This window comes from Lathamus discolor, chromosome 5 (genome assembly GCF_037157495.1).
Source record: "Lathamus discolor isolate bLatDis1 chromosome 5, bLatDis1.hap1, whole genome shotgun sequence".
In the NCBI taxonomy this organism is placed as follows: Eukaryota; Metazoa; Chordata; class Aves; order Psittaciformes; family Psittacidae; genus Lathamus; species Lathamus discolor.
This window is the reverse complement of record NC_088888.1, coordinates 80,552,753-80,577,022: the sequence shown is the minus strand read 5'-3', so window position 1 is coordinate 80,577,022 and position 24,270 is coordinate 80,552,753. Positions and strand designations below refer to the sequence as shown.

The window sequence follows — 24,270 nt, the reverse complement described above, 5'->3', positions numbered from 1 at the left end:
CTATTGGTTTTTGCTATTAAGTTGTGAGTACTGCAAAGCTGGTCACATCTTGTTCCACTTAATGCCTGATATGTTTCTCCAGATTAAGACAATTATCTCTCAAGGAAACAGATGTTATTTTAGGGAAAATCAACATGTTCGTTTATAACGGTTGTTAGCTTTAAAATACAGTCAGAATGACAGAAGAAACTGTGTGTGTTTTCACTGAGTTGTATGAATTTTAAATGATGTTCCTAGGCAATATCTAATTTCTGTCCCCCCCCCCCCACCTCCAGCATAGCATTTGTAATGAATATACAAAATATTTGAAACCATTTCAGCTAAACAACATAGTAGAAAACTAAACCTTAGTCAGCAATCATGTACTAAGTCTGTCATTAGCAAGCCCTCATGTTTAAAGAATGCCAAATTGCTTTGAAAGCCAGTGGAGTAATCTTTCCACTGTGAAAGAGTGGAGTCCTTTCTTAAAATACCAAAATGTAGGCTGTTTGGGAAAAAAAGAGTAACAATTTCTGAGCATAAAGAGAAATTGAAGTCACATCTTTTGGTAGATAGGACTTCAGTTAGGATAGTTTTTCTTGGCTTATTAACAAGTGTGAGTTTGATCATTCGGCTTAGATCTCAAAAAGGAGCAGAGCCAGCATCTGAAGGATTTTGTTCCTGACTGAACCTGATAAACATAAAAACATTGCTTGTATGTTGATAGTGAAGAAAGTTGTTTGTGTCATTAGATAGTGTTTGTAAAGTTTTGACTGCTGCATATGATGGGGTATGAGTGTAAACTTCCCCTATCCTTCCTGCAGTTTAATTGTATGTACTGATCTTTCTTTAGAAACTATACTTCAAGATGTTCACCTTTTTATATTAGGGCCAAAATGCATTTTAAAGTATTTACTATTTAAATTCCAGAAATGGCAAGCTGAAAAAAAAAGATAACTTTCGCATCATGTTTTCTTTCCCTCATCCACCCATCCCTCCCCTCCCCCCAAACATCCTCAAGTAGTGACTTACTCCTTTTACTCCTTGCTTTTATTTTTGCTTAGTTTGACACTGACAGTGAAGACTGCCCTTCATGAAGAGAACTCAAAACACACAGTATATAAATTGTAATAAAACGTCATGATTCTTAAGGGCTTAAAAATAAGTATTGAAGGTTACTTTTTTTTTATTTTTGAAGATTAACCTGATTTCAAAGTTTGTTACCAGTAGTTAATAAAGGATCTTTTAAAAAGACTCTTCCATTTCATAGCACAATAGCATGTCCTTTATTATTTTGGAAATACTTAGTACGTTTGCACAAGTGGTTTCTTTAATGTGTTTTGTGTGTACCAATTGTAGCTGTGTTCTGAGAAAGAAGCCTTCATAATGTCTTAGAAATGTTTTTTGTGTTTCAGCACAAATTCATTTTGGGCAATGTTACCTGGTTATATAGATCCCATAAATGTTTTGCAATTCTTTGTAAAAGAATTTGAAAATGAGATAAACTTCTCTTTAAATTCAAGGGGATGAAGTTCTAGAATGGAATGGTAAACCCTTGCCTGGAGCTACAAATGAAGAAGTTTACAACATTATTTTAGAATCAAAATCAGAACCTCAAGTTGAAATTATTGTTTCAAGGCCTATTGGGTAAGGCTAAAGACTTGCTTCTTAAGCACAGTTATTACTTCTACTAATAGGACTATTTGTGAATTAATTATTTTTTATTTCTTAATGATGGAATATGATTCACTTTCTTTTATTGACATTCTGTATATTCCATTTCTTCCACTGCCATTTACAATCTTGGATCTTTGCAATGTTATTTATAACTGTAAATGCTGTTTCCTGTATGGTCTAAGTACTAACCAAAGGTTTTTGCCAAGTGGCAAAGGAGAATTGGTGGATCAAGTAGACCTGTGCATGAGAAAAATCTATTTTTCAAGCTCTTCACTTAATTAAGTAAGAATAACTTTTACAAGTATTCATGAGTAGAAGGAGGCATCAGCAAACTGACAAAAAAAGGAAAACCAAAACTCTTAAGAGAAAAGACTGTATTTAACCTTAGATGGTACTGTCATCAAAATCAAAAGTGGAAACAAAAAGTTTCATTCAAAATTAGCATTACCATTCTATGTTTATAACCTTTATTTTTATTTATTATTAATCCAGGTTTGGGTGTTTGTGATAACAATTCTTGTATTCTTGATTTACGAGATAAGCTTTTGAAGGATCATAAAATCTGTTTGCATTAGTAAGGTTAGTGAAGTTGGCCCTGCATTTGTCACAGTTTTTTACCGATGATCTACACTCCTTCCCTGAACACGACTCTGTTAAAACTGTTCTGAGCTAAGTCTTACAGGACTGAATATGAATCATACATTGTAAATTCATATTTATTTGCAAAAATGGAGTCACATGATTAACAATAAAAGTGACTCTTTGTTAGTTAAAAAAAAAAAAAAGGATTTAAATTTCTGTGTAGTTTGTCAACTTCCCAGAGTTTATGTGCACTCACTGTAAGTCTCTAAATACCATTGTCCTGCAGTAACTATATAATAGTTTATATTATATAATTATATAAGTAAGTATATAGTAAACTGTTTCTTCCTTATGAATGCATGATTATTTCATTTTGAATTTGTTAGTTTTCAACCTAATTATATTTTTATCTGCCTCAAATATGATACTTTTTCAGTTTTAGAAACAAAAAACAATATTAATTTTCTTTCTGACTAAATTATTCGTCTTTCACCTTTATTACATATCAGCTTTTGATTTATTTTTTTTTACTGTGCAAGTGTAGATATACTTTGCAAATGAGTTCTGCCTTTTTTGATGGCACTGTTAAAAGTACTTAAATAAAATTAACATTTGATGCTAATTCCAGTTATGAGTTTCACCTTCTAATGGGAAACAAAAGCTTGATGCAATAATAGTGGTTTTTAAAGGCTAAAATTGCCATTCAGATGGAGACTGGGGGCGACCAGAAACTTTATTTTACATTCAGATTGAATTAGGAGACATAATTCAGTCCGAAGTTTTTTTAATTAAAGTATCATTAGGAGATTTTTGTAAGTTTAGTTTTTATGTTTAAATCAGCAGGAAATAAATATGTTGATATTGGACATCACTTGACCTCTGTGTCTCAGTTGAAGAAAGCCTGAATGTTGATTTGTACAGCTGCTGTGAAAGGAAGGAGCTAGATTAGTATTTTAAATAATAAGCTGTAGATATATTAACAGTTATCAGTATATTTTCATAAGTCATATATCCTTCAACTTTTAAGAGAAGTTCAGTATTAAACCAATTGAATTATCTTAGTTTATGAGTTTAATAAATCTAATAGCTTCAAAAAAATTAAGTACAAAGTAACCACATTCGAATGACACATTCTTGAAGAAAAATCAAGAGAAAATACCATGAACCAAGGCATAGAACATTCAAAAGTGCATTCAAAATCAAAGAATGTTTCTGAATCTGAGCTGTGAATTTTGCACTAAAGAAGTGCACCCAGAAGTAGTAAGTAATACCAATAAAATGTAAAGTTTTGCTTTGGATGACCCATGCATATTTTTTCCAGACACAGGCAAAAATTAAACGTATCAGATTGTGGTTTTATTTTCAGATACATGGAGTCTTGGCATGGAGGTTTTCACATACTATAATAGCGCTATTCTGGTAGACTTGTGTCTTGACTGGGGTTTTTTCATTTGTTTGTTTGAGGTTTGTTTTGAGGGATGCTTCCTTTTTCCAGCAGTAAGGAGTCAACGTCCTGTGGTTTTGTATCACATTGGGATTTACCTGTCTGTCATCTTAAAAGAAAAATAATATCAGACACCATACAAAGAGGGAAATCCTGATACTCATTAACAGGACATAGTGCACAGGATTTTCTTTTTTTTTGTTTTTCTTCCCCTTTAAAAAAAAGATAAAATAATTAAAATCCATGTAAATTGGTTACATTATGTGGAATATTTTCCTTGCATTAACAGATGACTTTTCTTCCCACCCCCTAGCTTCTCCTTGTCTTGTTATCCACACTGTGATTTTTTCAAATTCATAACACAATATTTTATTTAATCCAACAAATCTAGTGTGTCACAAGTTTGCATCAGTTTCAGGTGCTGAGTCAGCAAAATTGAAGCTGCCTGATATAGCAGTAAATGTTAATCCATTACACCTAAACTTCTTGTGAGGAAATAGGTTCCCGAAAGAGTTGAAAAATGATATTTTGTCTGCATAATTTGTGTTCATCTCTCAGTATTAATAATGCAAGCAATGTATGAGCACTTTTAATGGTCTTGATTTGGAAAGTCCTACCATATTAGATCTAAAAAGCCTGTAAGTGAATAATGGGAGGACAGTAAACCTGCAAATTAGACTGCCCACAGATTAGGCTGCCAGTTACAAAATTGATGTCTAACCAATTTGCTCAGTCTTGTAAATTTGGATTTCTCTGTCTACCAGTAAATGCAATTTTGAGAAATGGATAATTGTAGGATGTTTATTAGAGAACAATATGAAATGTGTAACACTATTAGCAGTTAAAGGCATAACAACAAACAATATAACCACAATAGTACTGTGACAATTTCATAAAAACTAATTGACTCTAATGCTAATGATTGCACTGCAAGGTAGAGAAGAAACCTATAAAAAGTAGAATTAATGGGTTGGCTATCTAAATATGAGGGAAGGATTTACCTCTGAATATGCATACAATGTGAGAGGTGGTTAACACAGGACGGCATAGAAAATCCTCTGGCACTGTTTTCTGGAGGAGAAACCTGGCATGGTAACCAACTTACCATCTCTTGTGTGCTTGGGTGAGCTCTATGGGACAGTGCAGGTAAAGAAAATGTTTTTTTCATGTGTCTCTGTTTTCTTTGTTAGATGCTAGCTACCTTTGCTTGGACTTCCACAGAATACTGCCAAAGTTGCCGTTTTATCTTGTGTGATTCAGCTTCTCTATTCAAGTTCTGCTACTGTGCTCTAGGTCCTGAAAAGGAGGTTGAATCTCCATATAAACCAGGCAGTACTGAATTTCAGAGAGTCGCTCAAGTAATGTAATTAATGCAAACTGCAGATTGACCTACAGGTTGGGATGATGGGAAAGGATGAGCTCTGGGGACAGGCACCCAGAAACTCTTGGAAACTCTGTAGGGTGTAAAGGATGATACCTCTGTCACTAGAGCAACCTCAGAAAGTGTGGGTTACAACTACATTTGAATTTTGTTTGTCTTCAGTGATCAAGCTTTTGACTGTAGCCCTCAGAGAAATTATAACTGTTCCTGTGTTTTACAAAAGTGATCTACACAAGCCATATTTCTGTACAGAGTAGTCTCAGCCTAAGGAATAGTTTGGTTAAATTAAACCATTATGTAAACTATGCATTCATTGAGGTGTGAAAGGATCAGATATAAGATAATCTTATGTTACATCACATAAGACTGCAAAATATCTTTGTCTTCCAAGGCAGAGATAGAAAGACAGTTTGATGTTGGCAGCTTTTACCAGATGTGTGTCTTACATTACTTTTCAGACATTCACACTGCTTCAGAAGGGGAAGAAAACTTTGTTACTCTTCTAAATAAGAGGTTGTTCAACTTCCTACTTTATTTTTACCATTCACTTTGACTAGTCTAGTTTTGAATATTTGAAGTCACGAGCTACTATTTCTTCTGTAAAGCTCTTTTGTAAATCATAGTGTCAGAATATTTTCTAGAATCCAAAAATAAAGTCAGGATAGATAAGACTAATTTTTTTTCATAACAAGTTTTAGATTATAGTTTCTTGTGTTCATGTAATATTTAAGAAATTATTATGTAAACTGGATTATTGAATTTGTAAGAAATTCACATATAGACAGAAGCATAACTTTACTTCAGGTACATTTTGAAGTCAATAGCAGAAAGCAGAGCTATTACAGAGCTTGTTAGAAAACTCAGCCACGAGTGTGGTGATCAGAACTATGTTGCATATAAACTTAATTCATTTCTTTTATTTTTGTGTCTTGCAATTTGGTGTGGAGCTGTCCTTAAACAAGATAAAACACATTAGGGAAGAGATTTCCTAGCAATACTTTGTGTGTGTGTGTGTATATATGCACACATATATACATATACAAGCATGCATTATATATATCTGGATATAAATATGGATGTAAAATATATCTAAATAATATATATCATATATATATCAGGGAAAGAAAAAAGCTGGCAGTTTTACCATTAAGTTTTAAAGATTTCAAGTAACATTTCTATTGCAAACTATGCTTTTTGTCTGGACTCAAAATTTATGTTCTAACTTCCACTGTTCCTGTCAGTTCTTCATAAGGATTATGAGGAGTTCAGGTAACTACAGTAAAAAAAAATTGTACTTTCAGTTCTTTCCTGTCTGACGAGTAAAGTCTTAAGAAAGATCTGATTATTATTGCCAGTTGCGTTGCATGGTGCAGACTTGTATCACCAGCTCTTAGTGAGGAAGATACTCTCAACCTTGGTTTGTTTTTTTTAGGCAATATGGCATCTTCATTTCAGTATCTGTTTCTTCCTTTTGTAAACTCTGGGTCCAATTGTAGTGTTGATTTATGGTTAAGAGTTCTCTGTGTCAGTCTGTGTAACGGTGTCTTAGCGTAAGTATATAAAAGTGCTTATATAAAGTAACTATATAAATATATATATAAGTGCTTATACAGAATCATAGAATCATAGAATAGTTAGGGTTGAAAAGGACCTTAAGATCATCTAGTTCCAACCCCCCTGCCATGGGCAGGGACACCTCACACTAAACCATCCCACCCAAGGCTTCATCCAACCTGGACTTGAACACTGCCAGGGATGGAGCATTCACAGCCTCCATGGGCAACCCATTCCAGTGCCTCACCACCCTCACAGTAAAGAACTTCTTCCTTATATCCAATCTAAACTTCCCCTGTTTAAGTTTTAACCCATTACCCCTTGTCCTATCACTACAGACCCTAATGAAGAGTCCCTCCCCAGCATCCCTATAGGCCCCCTTCAGGTACTGGAAGGCTGCTATGAGGTCTCCACGGAGCCTTCTCTTCTCCAGGCTGAACAGCCCCAACTTTCTCAGCCTGTCTTCAAACGGGAGGTGCTCCAGTCCCCTGATCATCCTCGTGGCCCTCCTCTGGACTTGTTCCAGCAGTTCCATGTCCTTTTTATGTTGAGGACACCAGAACTGCACACAAGTATATAAAAGTAACTAATATTTGAGGCTTTTTTTTTTTTTTTTTTTTTTTTTTAGCTTTTTTCTCTACCATATTGTTAGCAATATGGATAAAAATCTGAGCAAAATTCATATTAGTGTCTTTCTTCACCCACCCAGGGATTCTGCAGCTTGACACTGTAGATTGCACTTCTTATGTTGAAACACACCTTGCACGTATGAGCCCTCATTAGACATCCTAAATTTGATGTTATTTTGAGCAATGCTATACTGCAGATGACTGTTCTTTCTAGCGAAAGAAAACATTACAAACTTAATCTTGTATTGAATCTATTTGAATATGGTAAGTAGATGTTTCAGACTGCTGAGAATTGCTTTGGAAATTCTGTCCTGGAAAGAGAGAAAACGTTAAGAGGAAGAAGCCTGTGCGGCAGCCCTGCTGTGCAACAGGCCATTAATCTGTTTATATGTGTTTGTAAAGTAGTACAGTGCCATGGCAAGAAAGCATAATGCAGTTGTATTTGTATGAGTTTGAGGAAACCACATTACTCTTGAATTGCAAACTCAAGGCAAAGAGAAGCACGTTCTTGTTTAGTGATGTGAGATGTAAGCTGATATGAGACATTAACTTAGAGCTGAAACAGGCTTTTTTAGTACACAGGCACCAGAAGGTTAAATTGCAGGACATGAAAAGCTAACTGATTGGTCACAGTTAAATTCCTTTCCTGACTTAAGTATGTCTTTTTCATAAGTGACTTTTATTTACCTAGGAGTCAATTTTATTGACTTCCAAGTCTATAAGATAGTGTTTCACTCAACCGAAGTGTCTGAAGACCTTCAAAATGCTCAGTTTTAGACATAAAATCTTGTAAGTGTTCTTCAGAATTGTTATTGTAGTTCTAATTTTGAGTTATTTTGTGTAACTGAAAATATTTACACGTAATTCACTGAAGAGATTTGTTTCCATTTTCCTGCTCTGCTGCTGTGCTAACAATTTGTACAATAACAGTTGTTTTCTTGCTCTTGCAATGTATTCTCAATGGTTGCTGAGAACAGAAGAGAGCCAGGAGCTAGCGTCATCTACATTTTGATGAAAGAATAAATTTGCTGATGGCAAAATTTTGATAGATATGTGTGGAACTGATCAGTTTGATTGTGCTTATACCTATGTATGTCCTGGATATGTGAATGTTGAAAAATGTCTGTACCCATTGTTTGGTTTTTAATTATTAGCCTTTGAACAAATGCATTATTCTTTTGCTTGTTTAACATTGCTGACATTGTTTGCCTTTCCTTTTTGCTTAACATTGCTAATGCTGTTTGCTTTTTCTTTTTATTATTCTAAGACATTTTCGTCAATTTCATTCCCTGAACTCCCTGAGATGTTTATATAAAAATTACTAGTGAGTTAATCTATGTCTTATTTTTTGGCTTTTTTTTGCTCCAAAAATAGTTGAATGTCTGTAGCTCTACTACCTTTTGCCACCTTTCTCTCCCTAAGAACTCTTTAACTTTATTGTTCTTTTATTGTTCTGTTTATTGTAAAAATACTGTGGAATCCATCCACAATATTAACATTGTAGTGTTCATATTGTTATGTCTGCTTGTTCATTAACTTGAAAGTAGTTCGCATTAGTAAGATTTTCAAGAATTCTAGTGGGAAATATGTCCTCTTTGTTTCCTTATAACCCATTAGAACAGATACAGCTCCATATTTCTAAAAAAGAGTCTCAGAAACATATTTGTCACAGCAGAAAGCTTCTCTGTTGTTTCTAATTACTATGTATATATTCGCATTTTAGTGATATTCCACGGATTCCCGAGACTTCTCACCCCCCGTTAGAGTCTAGTGAGTATACACCTCATTCCTTTCAGTAAGCATGGTCTTGTTTCAGCTATGAATTTTCTTAAAGATGAGTTGTGGGAGACTGCATTAGCTGCAAGGTTTTTGTATGACAAAATTCAATGCGTTTTGCTCTTGTGTATTAGATACAAAACAGTATAGATTTGATTAAAGCTACCCATATTACAAACATCAGCAGGACTTTAATGTCGTGTTCTATATTTTGTGGTGTTAGTACCATAGTGGTACCACATGCTGTGACCCAAATTGGTCATTTACTTGCCGTAACGTGAAAGAAAAAGGTATAAGGGATTGCCAGAGGTACCAATGGTGTCAGGATTTCACCTCTTGCACCATCCAATGTAAATCCAACATTCTTGTTTCTGTTTTCCTTAACAAGAAGATGTTGCTTAGGTGAACTTCAAAATAACTATACCATTTGAGCGCTGTTGGGTAGAATGTGTGAGCGCCATGGCTCCCAGTCCTTTCTCATCTGAACCTTGTCAGAGATGAAACCAGAAATATTCCCTGGGACAGGGTCCTGTGGGGCCACTGAGTGCTGTTACACCTGTCACAAGCTCATCTCATCAGTGAGGTCTCTGTTTTTCTGCTGGAGAGCTACTGATGTCCATCAGGCACCACAGCATTCTTTATGCCAGATGCACATCCTATGTACCTTCCTGTGTGCCAGTTCCTTGGGAGCTGCAATTTCAGATGCTATGAGGAATATAATCCGTGCAACAGGTGTGGGTTTATTCATCAAAGACTTTAAATCATAAGATCATAGAATAGTTTGGTTTTGCGGAGGTGATGCATAATTCTCTCAGAGGACAGTATTTTATTTAACACTTGGTATGGTTTGACACTGCTATATGAGGAGCACTTTTTGTATATGTTATTTAAATTAAACAAAAAATGGCAGGTTTAATCTGGGGTAAGAGTATCCAAACAGTCATCATCACCATGCTAGCAGCATCAGTTTAAAAATCTTTCCGTATAGTAATCCAATTATACCATGTATAAATACAAACTTTACACAGTTCAAAGAAAAGGTAATTCCTAAGTTTTCCAAATTAGCTTCAAAATTTTTGATAGGAAGTTCATGTGTTTCTCATGTGCTTCTAGGTTCAAGTTCTTTTGAATCTCAGAAGATGGAAAGGCCTTCTATTTCTGTTATATCTCCGACCAGCCCTGGAGCCCTACGGGATGCACCACAAGTCCTACCAGGGCAGCTTTCTGTGAGCATATTTTGTTTTTCCTGAGTTGTTAATGAAAACCTGCGAAGTGCTGATCCTTCAGTTACCCACATTCCCAAGGTCTGTTGGGAGGTCAAAAGAAATGTCTGTTGTTGGTAAAGCCTTACATCCTTCAAATATTTTTTACGACCCTCTCTACACACTTACAAGCCATCACTGTAAGCACAGCAAAGGTATAGAATTATTGTCTTAATACAACAAAGAGCACAGGAATTTACATCGAGAGCCCATAAAAATGCCTTACAACTTGTCATCTTGTACCCTCTGCATTGAAAGCGGTAACTCTTCTGTATGTGCCCAGTAATCCACAGATAATAAGCATAGTTTGACTTTATCTTCTTTATGGGAGCATTTAAAGAGCTGCATATTTCTTAAGAGTTACACTATTCAGTTTTGCATTTTAATTCTGATACATACTACCTTCTGGAACTGTCTGAAACTCTAATTGAAACTGGGCTTATTAATTATACTGTGAGTACTTAGATGTTTTGTACATTCTTACTTTTTTTTATATTGATCATTGTAATTTCTAAGTACAGAGCAGGCTCAATAATTTCATGACATTATGATTCTCTTAAGAAATTATTTAGCTGTATATTATACTTTCCATAAGAACATTTTCAAGGTAAGAAATCAGAGTAGAATTCAACTACGTGTTGAGTTTAGCTGCAGTCAGAGCTTTCTGTATGAATGTAAATTTTGACATGCAAAGCTAAGAAACATGCTGGTTTAAATGCACTCACAGATTCGAGCTTATGCAGGGAGTACAACAAACGATGTAAGTATAATCAGGCACCACCTTTTTATTCAGCTGTGGTAAATACAAAAGTCTTTGATATGTACCACCGTCTTTTCTAATTTAATAAGGGATTTGAAATAACATATATCTCATTGTCTCTTTGAGAAAACAGTGGTTATTTTTACATTGTGGTTAATGTGATGCATTCTGAAAACTCTGTTTTTTCTCCATTTTCAGTAATGTTTTCTGGTAACTTGATTCTCATAGGTTAAACTGTGGTACGACAAAGTGGGACATCAGTTAATAGTAAATGTTCTGCAAGCAACAGATTTGCCACCAAGAGTAGATGGACGCCCTAGGAATCCCTATGTGAAAATGTATTTTCTTCCAGACAGAAGGTGGTAGTATTTCAGTTTAGAAAATTATGCTGTAATTTGCTATGCATTGAATCTACTTTTAAAGGAATGCTTATGAAGTAAAGATTTCCTTTTTATAATTTGTTAATAGATTAATTATAACAAAAATGGCACGTGAAACATTCTAGTCAGTATCAAATTAACTTTGTGGACTTTGGATGAATGCAAGCCACTGTACTGCGAATACTTTTTTAGGCATAATCAGATCAGAAAGAATGAAACCAGTAAGTGCTAATGAGTAGAATGCATTTTGTGTTTTATCTCTACAAACAATTTACAACAAATATTTATGTTTCAGTGATAAGAGTAAAAGGAGGACCAAAACAGTAAAGAAAAGTCTAGAGCCAAAATGGAACCAAACTTTTCTCTACTCACATGTACATCGTAGAGATTTTAGAGAACGAATGCTTGAAATAACCGTATGGGATCAGCCAAGAGTACAAGAAGAAGAGAGTGAATTTCTTGGAGAGGTGATACATACAATCACATTAGTCCTGAGTTTGTTGTTCGGTTTTGAATACATATGCATATATATTTTAAACATGTGTTTGTGTGTGTGTGCCTTGAAGGTAAAATTAAACCCTGCTAATTTTTCTACTAGATTCTTATAGAGCTCGAGACAGCCCTTTTAGATGATGAACCACATTGGTATAAGCTGCAGACACATGATGAATCTTCACTACCTCTGCCTCAGCCATCACCTTTCATGCCAAGAAGACATGTTCATGGTGGAGAAAGCACTAGCAAAAAATTACAAAGTAGGTCCAAATTCCATTCATCTCTCTTAAATCTGAATTGAAAATGCTTCCTATGCAAGATAAAAATACTATTTAATCATCTTTAAACATAATGAAAATATGTGGCAGCAAAGGGATGCAAATTTTGACGTTATGACATGGCAGCCTTTCACCTGTGACACATAACTTTCAAGTATGTGAAACCTGCCAGAATTGGTTTGGTTTTCACTAGCAAAAGAAAATTTTTCAAATGTTTGCTTCCGTCATTATTATTTTCTAATAGTTAAAAGTTCTTTATTAAAAAAAAAAAAGTCCTTAAAAACTTCTGAGGCTTAAATATACTTTTCTTCATAAAGCTACTCTCAACTTCCAGTTTTCTCATTATGTAATGAGAAGTGTACTTTTGCAGCAAAGAGAAATATGTGTATTTGGGAGGTACAGTTGTTTCAATGAGTCTGATTTCAGGTTTGTATGAGCCGTATTAATATAATGAATGTATTGAAATATTTTAATATTATAGCTTCTCTGGTCATCTAAAAGAATTTAAGATTTATTTAGAAATGTGTTGGATGTAGGGAAGTATTTTAAAATACGTTTCCAAGCTATTTTTGTGATTTTTCTTAAACATGAAAGTTATTCATTCCCGCCAATGCATAGAAAATCGGTGCACATTCAGGAATGAATTATAAAAATGTGATAGTGCTGTAATTGCTACATGAGGATACATACAGAGAGAGCAAATTAACGATTAGTTTTCATGAGGCATTTGAACTTTCCTAAAAGCTGGCAGTGCTGTTTTCTCTACCCCTCTCTCACCATCCGCTGCCACCTCTCCTTTCCTGTTCAGCAAGCTAATTCAGCTTGCTCCCTGAAATAGCACAAAAGGTTTGGGTTTTTTTCTTCTTTCTTAGAATTAACTTTTTGTGGGTTTGATGAGGTAAAATATCATAGTAGAGGATTACTGTGGACAGGAGGGCAAGAGAAGGGAAAAGGGGGCTGCAGCAGCTGTAAGATACTAAATTGCCTCAGCTATCTCGTGAATTGTCTGTCACCGCAGTTTAGTTCTCTATTGTTTAGACTTAAAAATCATCTTTCAATTTCATTAGTACATTAAATGAACATATATTTACATTTGATAACACAACCAGCTGTTCAGGTATTTGTTTACCTTACTGTTGTGCAGGATCTCGGCCAATCAGTGATAGTGACATCTCAGATTATGATGTTGATGATGGTATTGGAGTTGTTCCTCCAGGTGCGTGGGTGAACAGCATGGTCCTGCTTTCTTCTTCTTATTATTATTATTTTTTGCTTGTTTGTTTTTATTTCTTTATAACATTTTGGAATATTGAGGATACTTGTTTTGGAGAGTGCATTATGAAAAAAAAAAGTTCTTCTGATTAATCCATGGTGCCTGTCCTAAATCATGGCTAATTCTAAGATTCTTCTACCCATTTGTTTATACTTTTTTTAAGTATCATTCTTCATATGTGAACCACTGGATGGTTCGAATTGTTTGTGCTTAAACCACAACACTGCATAATGTTCCAAGCATTATTTAAAATATAAATTAAGTTTTAAAATAATTTTGAAATAAAAACTAAGATTACACTGTTTATTGCAAGTTTTTTGTTTCTTTTTTTTTTATTTATTTTATTTTGCATTTTGCTTGAAACTTACATATAATGCAGTCTCCCATGGACTTTATTGCAAATGCATGGCTGTAGATTAAGATGCATGGAGCATGGCTATCTTTTCTAGTTTCATAAGCCTTCATGAACTGTCATTACCCTAAATGTTCATGAATATGTACTTGTATAGACTATCATGGTTTGACTTTCAGTTCAGCATTCCTTACATACTGAAAATCTTGAGGATCACTTTGGGTATCACATTCTATTTAACTTCTATTTGACTGTTGCCACAAGTCAAATGAGTATGTTTCCCAATTGCCCAAAACTAACTGAAGAGTCACTATGTTATTGCCAGCACTAAATCAGTTTTCCTGATGAAAATCACTAAATCAAATCGTGGTGGGATTTAGAAAGCTTTCTATCTTCCTGATCTGTGTTTAAAACGATCATAGAATCGTAGAATCATAGAACCAGAGATCTGACAATTTAATTACTAATTTTGTAAGCATACAAATAAATAATGTATTTTATTAACGTAATATCATTTTGATGTTTATTGAGCCAAATTCTCTTTCCATTGATTTTGATTGGGTTCTTTCCTTTCTTTAATACACTTAACCACCTGAGTAGCTAAGAGGGAAATTTGTTCTGATAGGTCTAGTAACGATATTTGCTTTAATGAAGTGATTATTCTTGATATTTTTACATCAGGTGAGAGACTGAATATTTATAATAAAAATAAAGCAGAGGTTCTAAGTTTTTTTCCCTGTTTATTATTTTCTTTTTTTTTTAGTTGGCAGTGCGGATACTGGCATATCATAGAATCATAGAATAGTTAGGGTTGGAAAGGACCTCAAGATCATCTAGTTCCAACCCCCCTGCCATGGGCAGGGACACCTCACACTAAACCATCCCACCCAAGGCTTCATCCAACCTGGCCTTGAACACTGTCAGGGATGGAGCACTCACAACCTCCCTGGGCAACTGATTCCAGTGTCTCACCACCCTAACAGGAAAGAATTTCCTCCTTATATCCAATCTAAACGTCCCCTGTGTAAATTTTAAAGATTTACTTACGCTTAAGGTTCCAGTAGGCTGTATTAAGAATCAGGGCTTTTTTTCAGCTGCCAGTTCTTCAGGGCATCCATTTGCCATTTGAAATCATTTTCCATCGGACAGAAAACTTTCAAAATTGTTCAGATGAAGGCACTGGACTCTATTCACTGGGTCAGCACTTAAGGAACTGATTCTTATGGAAATTTCTCGGGACTGTGCATGCTCAGATGTGGCTTTGAAGAACACATGAGTCCGTACTCTGAATTTCAGAGATCACTGTAAAAAATAGCAATGTTTAATCTGTATCAATAGGATTTATATGAGCTGAGAGTCTCTAAACTGAACTGTAAACTCAAAGTGATGGTGAGGACACTTCTCCTGAAGTCTGCCTGATCAGAAACAATCTGGCAGCTGACCTGACCAAGCACAAATTTGTCTATTTTGAGCTTAATGGATACATTTGTTTGGCAGTCGTAACTGGAGTGCTCTGTTCGTGATTCCTATGTGAAGTGGGTATACAAAGAAGTGTGGGGGTTTTGTTAGCATATGCAACCTGAATTCTTTAATGGGAGTTAAACTTGAGGCACAGAGGGGCAAAGAAAATTTCAGTCAGCCACAAATGTGTGACAGTCTAGACAGCATATGAAAATGCATTTTGCAGTCAGAGCTGGAAAAGATTGCCAGTCCCACTGTCTACTGCATTGCTCAAGAATCTTAGGCACAGATTAACAAATGTCCCTCGACACCAAGTTCAGATATGTATTTCTACCCTCCTGTCCAACCTTCCTTACTTATCACATTGCAAAATCTTCCAAGATTTTGGACCGCTACCTTCATTTCCACTGAAAGAATATTGCAGGATCTTCTCCATCCAGCAGTCTCTCTTAAAACTAAGTTGCATGGAAGTTCCTTGTTGTGTTGCAGGGTGTTTACCTCTTCTCTTCTCCTGCCCCCCCAGTACATGGACCTCACCAGAGTGCACTGCAGCTCTTGGTCCAGATTTCCCATACATTCACCTGCATGGTATGTGTGGGAGGGAATTATGAATATCCATATTTACCCACAATGAAGGATGACAAAGCAGACCATTTTGGCATAGCCTCTTTTGGCTTCAACTAGATTAGTCTAGGGTTAAGATAATTACTTCTTAGCAGAAGTAAGAATCCCATGCGTTTACAACATGTGACTCTTTGTTTCCGTTTAAAGCCCCTGTTCCTGCACTTAACCACTTACTTGCCGTTGCTACCCACTGTGGTGGTTATGTATGATGAATAAGCTCTGTCTTTATTAAAGGTATATATTTACAGTTGTTGATTTATTCTTTTTTTCTTGAAATATTCAGAAGGTAAGTTACTTTGCCTTCTTAATATCTCAAGATTTTCACAAATATTATTGCTCTTTTTCCAAAAAGTAGGCACTTAACTTCTTAATGTGGAAGCACAGTTCACTTGATCACCATCATGAGCTAAAAAAGGAATGATGAAAATATTTTGTCTAATTTAACTAGCATTAAATCCTTAAAACTATAATTTCAAAAGTTTTACCAATTGCTAAGGCAAATGCAGTATTGGCATTTAGTAATAACAGAGAAAACTCTGTCCCTAGAGGTTTTGGCAGCTGCAAAGAATCACTGCTTCTCAATGGAAGACTGCTACTTCAAAAATAATGGTACTTTGATAACTTCAAGAATACTTAAAGAGAAGTATTTTTCCCTTGTTGTATTACAAATGTGTCTTATCTTTCATTTAATTGTCCTGTCTTCATTTATTATTAGTATCTTTAGGTGATGTAAACATAATTTTTAAAAAATCAGCTTATAGAACTTTTCATAAAAGAAATTTATATCAACAGCTGAAACTGTAATTTGAAGCTCAGATTTAACAGAATATATTTTTGACTTCTTTTTTGTGGTATGCTCACATCTGCTTACATGAAGAAAATATTATTATAAATTTCTTAGCCTCTTCTCATATGAGAGATGCTCCAGTCTCTTAATTATCTTTGTGATCCTGAGCTGGACTTGCACCGTTAACTCTATGTACTGTACTGGAGAACCCAGTGCTCCAGATGCGGCCTCAACAATGCCAAGTATATAGGAAGGGTCAGTAGAGGATCAGTAAAGGATTTAATAAAAACCAAACACGTTCTGAGGCCTATCTTTTTAACCAAAACTTCAATAACTTTCTTAATAAAAAAAAAAAAATCTGGTATACAATTGGCAGTATCCTATAGTGTATTTTTAATGAGCTGCATTGCTTATGCTATGGGTAACTCTTCATAACAATTTATTATTCTATCATATGTAATCTGTATAAATGGTTGCACTGTACTTAATGTCCCTTCTGTAGCAGCAGTGTGACATCAACACAATGCCTTTTTGTTGTATGTATTGCCTTAAAATAATAAAAAGTTCTAGTGTCAGCCATTTTCATCATCCATCCAGCTTCCATTTCATGTTACACCTGACAGTTTCCCATGAGCATCTGAGAAACTTCTGCATAAATGACCATAAGCTTGGTTGCTGCTATCATGCTGGTCCATGCAAAAAAATTCTCTGCTCGCTCTGGAGAGCATAGAGCCTTTGTATTTGAAGATATGAGGAAATGTTATGGTTGCTCTCACTGTCGTGGTCACTATGGAAGTATGGATGTTATTTGACCAACTTGACAATACTTAAGCTGATACTTAGTATAAATGTGAATTGCTGTTACTCTCTTCTGTAAGCGTTGTGTGATTTTAAGTTTGCAGAGTAATGCTAGGTGTATTTTTTAGGCAGAATAGAGATAGATACTCTGGAAATTTATTTTAAACTGATTTTTTTAATATATGTGTATTTTAATTGTATGTATTTCATTACAGTTGCCTAAAACTTGGAAAGGAATTTTAGATTTCTTTTACTTTAGTGTTAAATAAATGCAAGCTAGTGTTCCTTCTGATACAGATGACAGGATTTTATCTAAAACAAGCTTGTTTGGAAAATGAAATACCTTTTAGCACATACAAGGTAGATTTAGTCGTCCTGGGAAAATGGATGCATTCAGCTTTTGTCACGTGTAGTCTTTTTAATTCCCTTATAAAAAAAAAGGCATTTTGTGCAAGACCCTTCATACATGAGAAGGTGTACATGCGGAACTCCCTTTTTTGAATAAAAGGTTGATAAACCTCAGTAAATAATTTCATGCATGCTTTCAACTTTTACAGCCCTATTTTGCAGTCAGTACTCTGTACAGCTTTGCTATTAAAAATGCTCTTTAAGTGGCAAGCATTTGCGGTTTTTTTTTAGTTACTAATGAGCTCTTTTGTAGCTACAAGTGAGCTCCCTCCAAAGTTCTTTCTCCGTGTTCTCTATAGTTTTCAAACAATAACCCCTACCCTTCCCAAACTTGAATAATGTCAATTTTAAATATGAAATTACATTCATTATTTTTATTTGGCACGTCTAATTCAATGTTGTTTGAGAACAGACTGCACATGCACTCAACATTATTGTCCCTGATGTTTGTTTCTGAGCTACATGATATGTTCTTACTAGAAGTGTAATCATCTTTTTGTCAACGTTGTCTCCTTCTTATCTGCCTTGCTATCATATCTGTAGTGGTAAATATTTAAGACAAGAACTTACAGAAGCCTTTTTCTTTCTTTTTTATTTACTGAAGTTGCTGGAAAGCTGTTGTAAGGCTGAAAGTTACTGTAGGGTACTACAACATCAAGGTGCTCTTCCATTGCCTTTGGATAACTTGGCTAGTTTGTTCAGTGCTGTATAAAAGGTAGACGCAGTTCTGGAGGCTGTGATATTATAAACTGTATAATCAAGAAAAACATTCTTAAATTCCTTCTCTGATAAAATGCTTCATCTAGTAGATCCCTCTTCACATTGTTGCATTACTAAGATGAATCTGTTCTATACTGGAAGATATTCTTATTTTAGGATTACTTATCACTGTTCTAACAAAGTGTTTTCTCCAGGTTTGATAATGGCAATGCATTCAGATAAGTCACATGTCCATTAGAATACATTAGTAAACTGATGTATAATTTGGGAAAAAAGCATTAATACTTCCTTGATATTTGTGATCAGGGTTCACACTTGCAGCTAAACAGGTTATTGTCATTGAATACATGACCAAGCCTAATATAGACTCTCTATATGGGCCACATTTTGAAGTGGGCCATAACAATTTGGTGCAAGTTCAGATAAGACCTCCTTACAAGAATTATACAAAATACGAAAAATCGAAACTTGAAACTATAACAAGGTTATTTAAAAGTGCAATTTATTTAATTTATCCAAATAACAACTGACTAAATCATAGTCTTTTCCTGATGGAAAGAAGATTTCTGATACAGGCTGGCATTTTAGATGAGCAAGTTAATGCATTGCAGGAATTTAATGTTAGACCAATTCAGAGAAGCAGCAAAATTACTATATTAGAATCTAAAAAACAATTTTTGAAGTCATTAAAGGATGATGTAAAGGATGACCATTTATGTCGTTATGGGATTTTCTCCCAAGGGATTCTTGTAATCTAATTTGAATGTGTAGAAGTGAGCAACTAAAGTCTGAGCAAACCTCCTTATGCTCTTTTGGAAAGATAACAGGCACCTTTTGAAAGCTGTTCATTTTACTGAGCTTAATTTGCTGCTTTAGGATGGGATTCAAAGTGTGTAACAGTGTGCTACATGGAAAAAGGCATGTTAATAGCAACACTTCAAAATGTACTAATATTCTGCTGCTTTTTTATTTTAATCCTATGTAAAGATAAACTATGAGAAATTTTGGAGCTCATTCATAGTATTTTGAAAAAATTATCTGTAGAGTGTGCAACACCCAGTATTCTGTGCAATATACTCTAAATGCTCATAATTATTTTAAGTAGGTGGCTTTGGCCAGGTTCAGTAGGAGAACATCTTTGTATTTAATTAAGAGTCAGAAGGATACTTTATATATGAGCAGTTGTGGGTGAGTCTGTGATGTCGAACGCAAGCATGCCTTCTCCATTTGTTAGATGAGGTAAACCTACATTGCTTGGACTCCTTTCAAATATTTTCTATGACAGTTTTGAAATACAAGTTGCTCTACTCTTCACCAAGTCAGAAAAGTATTTCAGTCCTCTCCCTCACATCTTCCAGTACATAATGAAAATCATCTCAGTTTCTCTGTACATGTAGACATTTAAAGGTAATACTAATAGCTTATTCTAGCTGCATGATACATCAGGGTGTAAAACAGATAAATAACAACTTAAAGGATGTGTAAGCATTTAGATGTGTGTTTCTGGAAGGACTAACCATCTGACTTCTTTTCAAACACAGACTTTTATTTTCTAATTTCCTTTTGTTGCCCTCTTGCCAGTTGGTTATAGATCTAGTACTAGAGAAAGCAAATCTACAACACTAACTGTGCCAGAACAGCAAAGAACAACACATCATCGTTCACGATCTGTATCTCCTCACCGTGGCGACGATCAGGGCAGGACCCGTTCACGTTTACCAAATGTGCCATTACAGAGGTAGGCATCACAAGTTAATGAAACATTGGGTGGTTTCAAGTTTGTATAACCTGTCTTTGTTAACTTTTCTCTTTGCTCAGCAATTTTTCAGAATTTTGAAACTTTTTCCTAACTCAGTAGCATAGTATTTTAACTTGAGGTATGCTTTTATTAATCACTTGAGAGCACTCATGGGATGAATCAGATATTTTCTCTGTGATTCATCATCTGTGTACCATAACTAATATGTAGGTTTGGAAATGCTTTTTCAGTCAGTGGCTGAGTCTTTCATGAAGCTGCTGAAGTATATTTGTAGGCTAATAAATTGTGACACGTACAAATTTTATAGTAAGTGTGAGCTGAACTGATTTTGAAGTAACAGCAAGATGAAATTACCAGTTGTATTTATAATATGATACTCATTAATAGAAGAAGTTAAATACAGAATCAGATAGTGATTGATAAATCGTCATTTTCTGCATTTGCTGCCTTTGCTAGACAACCTATTATTAAGAGGATCCTTTTTGAGCTTTTTGTTTGGATGCTTTATGCTTTCTTTGAAAGTTCATACAGGCTGTTTAAGCAGAAAACTTGACATAATTGATTTTGCTTTTTTTATTGTGCAGGGCAATAGGACTTCCCTTGCAGTCTCTCACAGAACCCTAAAAATAAGTCAGTTTTTACCAGTTTTCCTTTCTCCAGTTTCTAGGAAGCTTTATTCTTGAATTACTCAAGAGCTTGAAGTGTTACACTAGCAACATTACTGCCCACTAGCTGTGGTCATTTAAAAATAATTTGAAAATCTATCCTTCTAGTTGAGTTATATATGCAAACTTCTGTGCTACAGTCCTGTCCTTATCCATCGTTTCTGTGTCTGGTGGTTTTTATTTTTGGAGTTCCATCACTGATCATTTTATACCAGACATCTGTGATGTTTCAAAATGATGGTGTATTGTGGAAAACCAGCTTCTCCTCCCAGCTGGAAATCCTGATGATCTTTTTTTCTTTTCCATCCTCCATACCATATATACTGCTCTTTTGAACTGAAATTTTGTGTGCTTCTAAAGTCCCTGCATGCATCCCCCTCTTCTACCTCAGTTTTTGTGGATGAAGCTATTTCACTACCATCAAATCACATGCTGTTGTATTTCTCAGAATGCATCCTTAAGAAATAGAAAAGTATGGCTGTACATAAAACAGACTGTAGCACTGATGTTTTTTTAATAGTAGAGAGAATGAGAGCTCCTTATTCTGCTTTTGCAAACAGTTGTTTATTTTCTTTTTGTATCTTTCTATCTACAAGCATGATGCACAAATGAAATATTTTATAGTCAATTCCACCCATCCTTTAATTTTATGCTTTGAAAAGTAATGCTTCTTGTTCCAATGGCAGTTATCAAACCAAAGGAAGAATCTGCCCTTCAAGCAGTAGTTTCTTTTCTTGTTCTTTTCCATGTGAATAGACCTTTACATTACTATTATGGAGGCCAGCGCTTACCTGCATTTATGCAAAACCCCTTTTGTATAACAGTTTGGTAAAATCTACTGCACGTTCCCATATCCTCTCCCAGAATTTCTTAAAGAATGCTTGGAGATACCTGTAAAAGGTTGCCAACCCAAAACCAGCCCTTTCAAAATCTGTAAATTTTAAAATTTGCAAATATGTAAAACTTAATTTCATGTGTGATATTATCCATTTGTTTGTTATTTCAGTTTTTCTTTAACTACAGGCTTTGAAAGTGCCATTACTACATCTGTCAGTGTACACAGAAACAGGCACATACTTCTAAATATGGTATAAATTGCTGCTTTACTATGCTTGGAGGTGGGTTTTTCTTAATTTTAGGGTGCAGTGTTTTTTTAGAAGGCATGTATTAACAATTTAGTTTTTAAAAACTTCCTTCAACCAACTTGTACTATAATGCACTGAGCAGTGTTATTTATGAAAAAAAAAAACCAACAAAAAACAAGATTTTCATACATGTTTTTACCTTCTAGGAGTTTAGATGAAATTCATCAAATGAGAAGATCACGTTCTCCAACTAGACACCATGATGCCTCCAGAGCTCCAGCTGATTACAGATCCAGAGACATGGATAGTCAGTATTTGTCTGATCAAGAAAGGTACATTGTCAGCCTGAACCTCGATAAAAGTTTAAAAGTGTGTTTGTTGCTTTTCCCTAATTTTCAAGTGTTCGGTAGAAACATGACTGATAGTAGTGGGGAAGGGAGATAACTCATAATAACTGACACATCTAGTGGTCTTTTTAGGTAAAACTCTGCACTGCAGTGACAGTAATAGCAACTGTCTAGACTAGCGGTTCTTGGGGTTTTGTCCTAGAGTATTCTGATATTTGTTTCATGAATGAAGCACAGAGATTTTTGCTAGAAAACTATAAATCTACATGTATGCTCTGCTATTTCTGTAACTCAGAATTTATCTGTTTCATTAGCCAGTAAATTACTAGACATACGTTCCTACTGGTTGGGAGTTACATATGCTATGATTTACATTCCTGTGCTTATACATTTTGGGTATGTATATATGCAGTCTTACAGCTTCTTATGTAACATTCTGCTGAACTTGGTACAATACCCAAGTGTAGCAAGGATAGTGAAAACCTCCAATCTTAGGTGCATGACACATGCACATATGTCCCTGGAATGTGTACACTCTTCAGAGAACACTTGGTCTCTCCTAGTAGGCATTGTTTTCAGATATATAGGAATTTATTAAAAAAACATGGAAGAGAATGAGAATTTCTGTTTAGTCTATAGCTGAAAGAAGTTTGAAAAGGTATTTTAGTTCAGTATTTGGGAAACATAATGATGACAGTCACATAGATTATCAGTGTCTGCAGGGTGTTTGTTTACTTAAAAATGATCTTGCCTGTTTTGCTTTTTTTAATATGATAACATACATGTAGGAACTAACGAGCCATTTGGAACATTTTTACATTCAACTTTATAGGCAAGAAGTATGTACTGAATTGTCTAAACTGTGTTGTTACACTGAATTTCCTCTCCGAGGAGAATTGGAATGCTTTTTAAATGTAGTAGTCAGATTTATAGTCAGGCTAATTGAAGTAATTTCCACTTGTTGCAAATCTTTCATGTTATCTATTGTTAGTAGTGATATATTCAACGGATTCCTGAAGGTATTTATTGAATAGATTTCTTATTCAGCAGATCTGAAGAAGAAGAGACATTTAAAAGTAGCTTTTGTCAGTAGAAATAAATATATGCAGTTAACTGTATGGAAAATTTTCTTCCCATGAAGCCTCAAACCATGGGATAAATCATTATATGTGCAGAGGTTATGCTTGGAGTGCGGGGCTTGTATTGAATCTTTCTTGGAGATGAGCCATCAGACCAGAGCCGCAGTAGTAATGTGCTGCTGGGTTTGTTTAGAGGAGTCAAACAGTCTTCAGTTCTTTTCAGCATTCAGAAAACACTTTTCACAAGTTTAAAGATCAGACATTATTTGCAGGGTTTATGGGTGAGTGCATGTATTTTCTCTCCTTGAGTAATAATCTTGTCTGCAGTGGTCTCTTTTTCCCTGTTTTCACCTTTCCCCAGATTTCTTCAGTCGTTTAACTCTCACAGGCTTCACTGTCTTTCACTACATAAGTGCAGCAACATGGGGAAGATCAAACCAGCTTTTGTTGGGGAAGATTCTCTATCACACCCAAAGATTTAAAAAGAAATGATTCAGTATTGTGTGTTACTGTCAGTAGTAGTATAAGTATTACGTGTTGTTCATTTACTGAGCCCTTCATCTAAACAAATTCATGAATGTAGATACCTAACATAAACTTGGCTAGAAAGATAATTACCCAACAATTACGTGGCAGAAATTATAGTTACTGATTACTTTCGATTATTTGCTCAACGATCTGCTACTGGTCCCAAATTAATATTGGATATTCTGAG

At 35.0% G+C, this 24,270-nt stretch overlaps 1 protein-coding gene across 1 annotated transcript in view; it reads left to right on the top strand.

The window, feature by feature from the left end:
- The window catches only part of LOC136015959 (regulating synaptic membrane exocytosis protein 1-like), a 231,854-nt gene that overhangs the window by 176,572 nt on the left and 31,012 nt on the right, over nucleotides 1–24,270 (top strand). Inside the window, exons 8-16 of the mRNA XM_065682610.1 lie at nucleotides 1,503–1,626; nucleotides 8,970–9,016; nucleotides 10,136–10,248; nucleotides 11,273–11,403; nucleotides 11,720–11,891; nucleotides 12,023–12,179; nucleotides 13,342–13,413; nucleotides 20,202–20,358; nucleotides 22,336–22,461. Of these exons, the coding sequence (XP_065538682.1) occupies nucleotides 1,503–1,626; nucleotides 8,970–9,016; nucleotides 10,136–10,248; nucleotides 11,273–11,403; nucleotides 11,720–11,891; nucleotides 12,023–12,179; nucleotides 13,342–13,413; nucleotides 20,202–20,358; nucleotides 22,336–22,461 (1,099 nt within the window). The remainder of the gene's footprint in view (nucleotides 1–1,502; nucleotides 1,627–8,969; nucleotides 9,017–10,135; nucleotides 10,249–11,272; nucleotides 11,404–11,719; nucleotides 11,892–12,022; nucleotides 12,180–13,341; nucleotides 13,414–20,201; nucleotides 20,359–22,335; nucleotides 22,462–24,270) is intronic.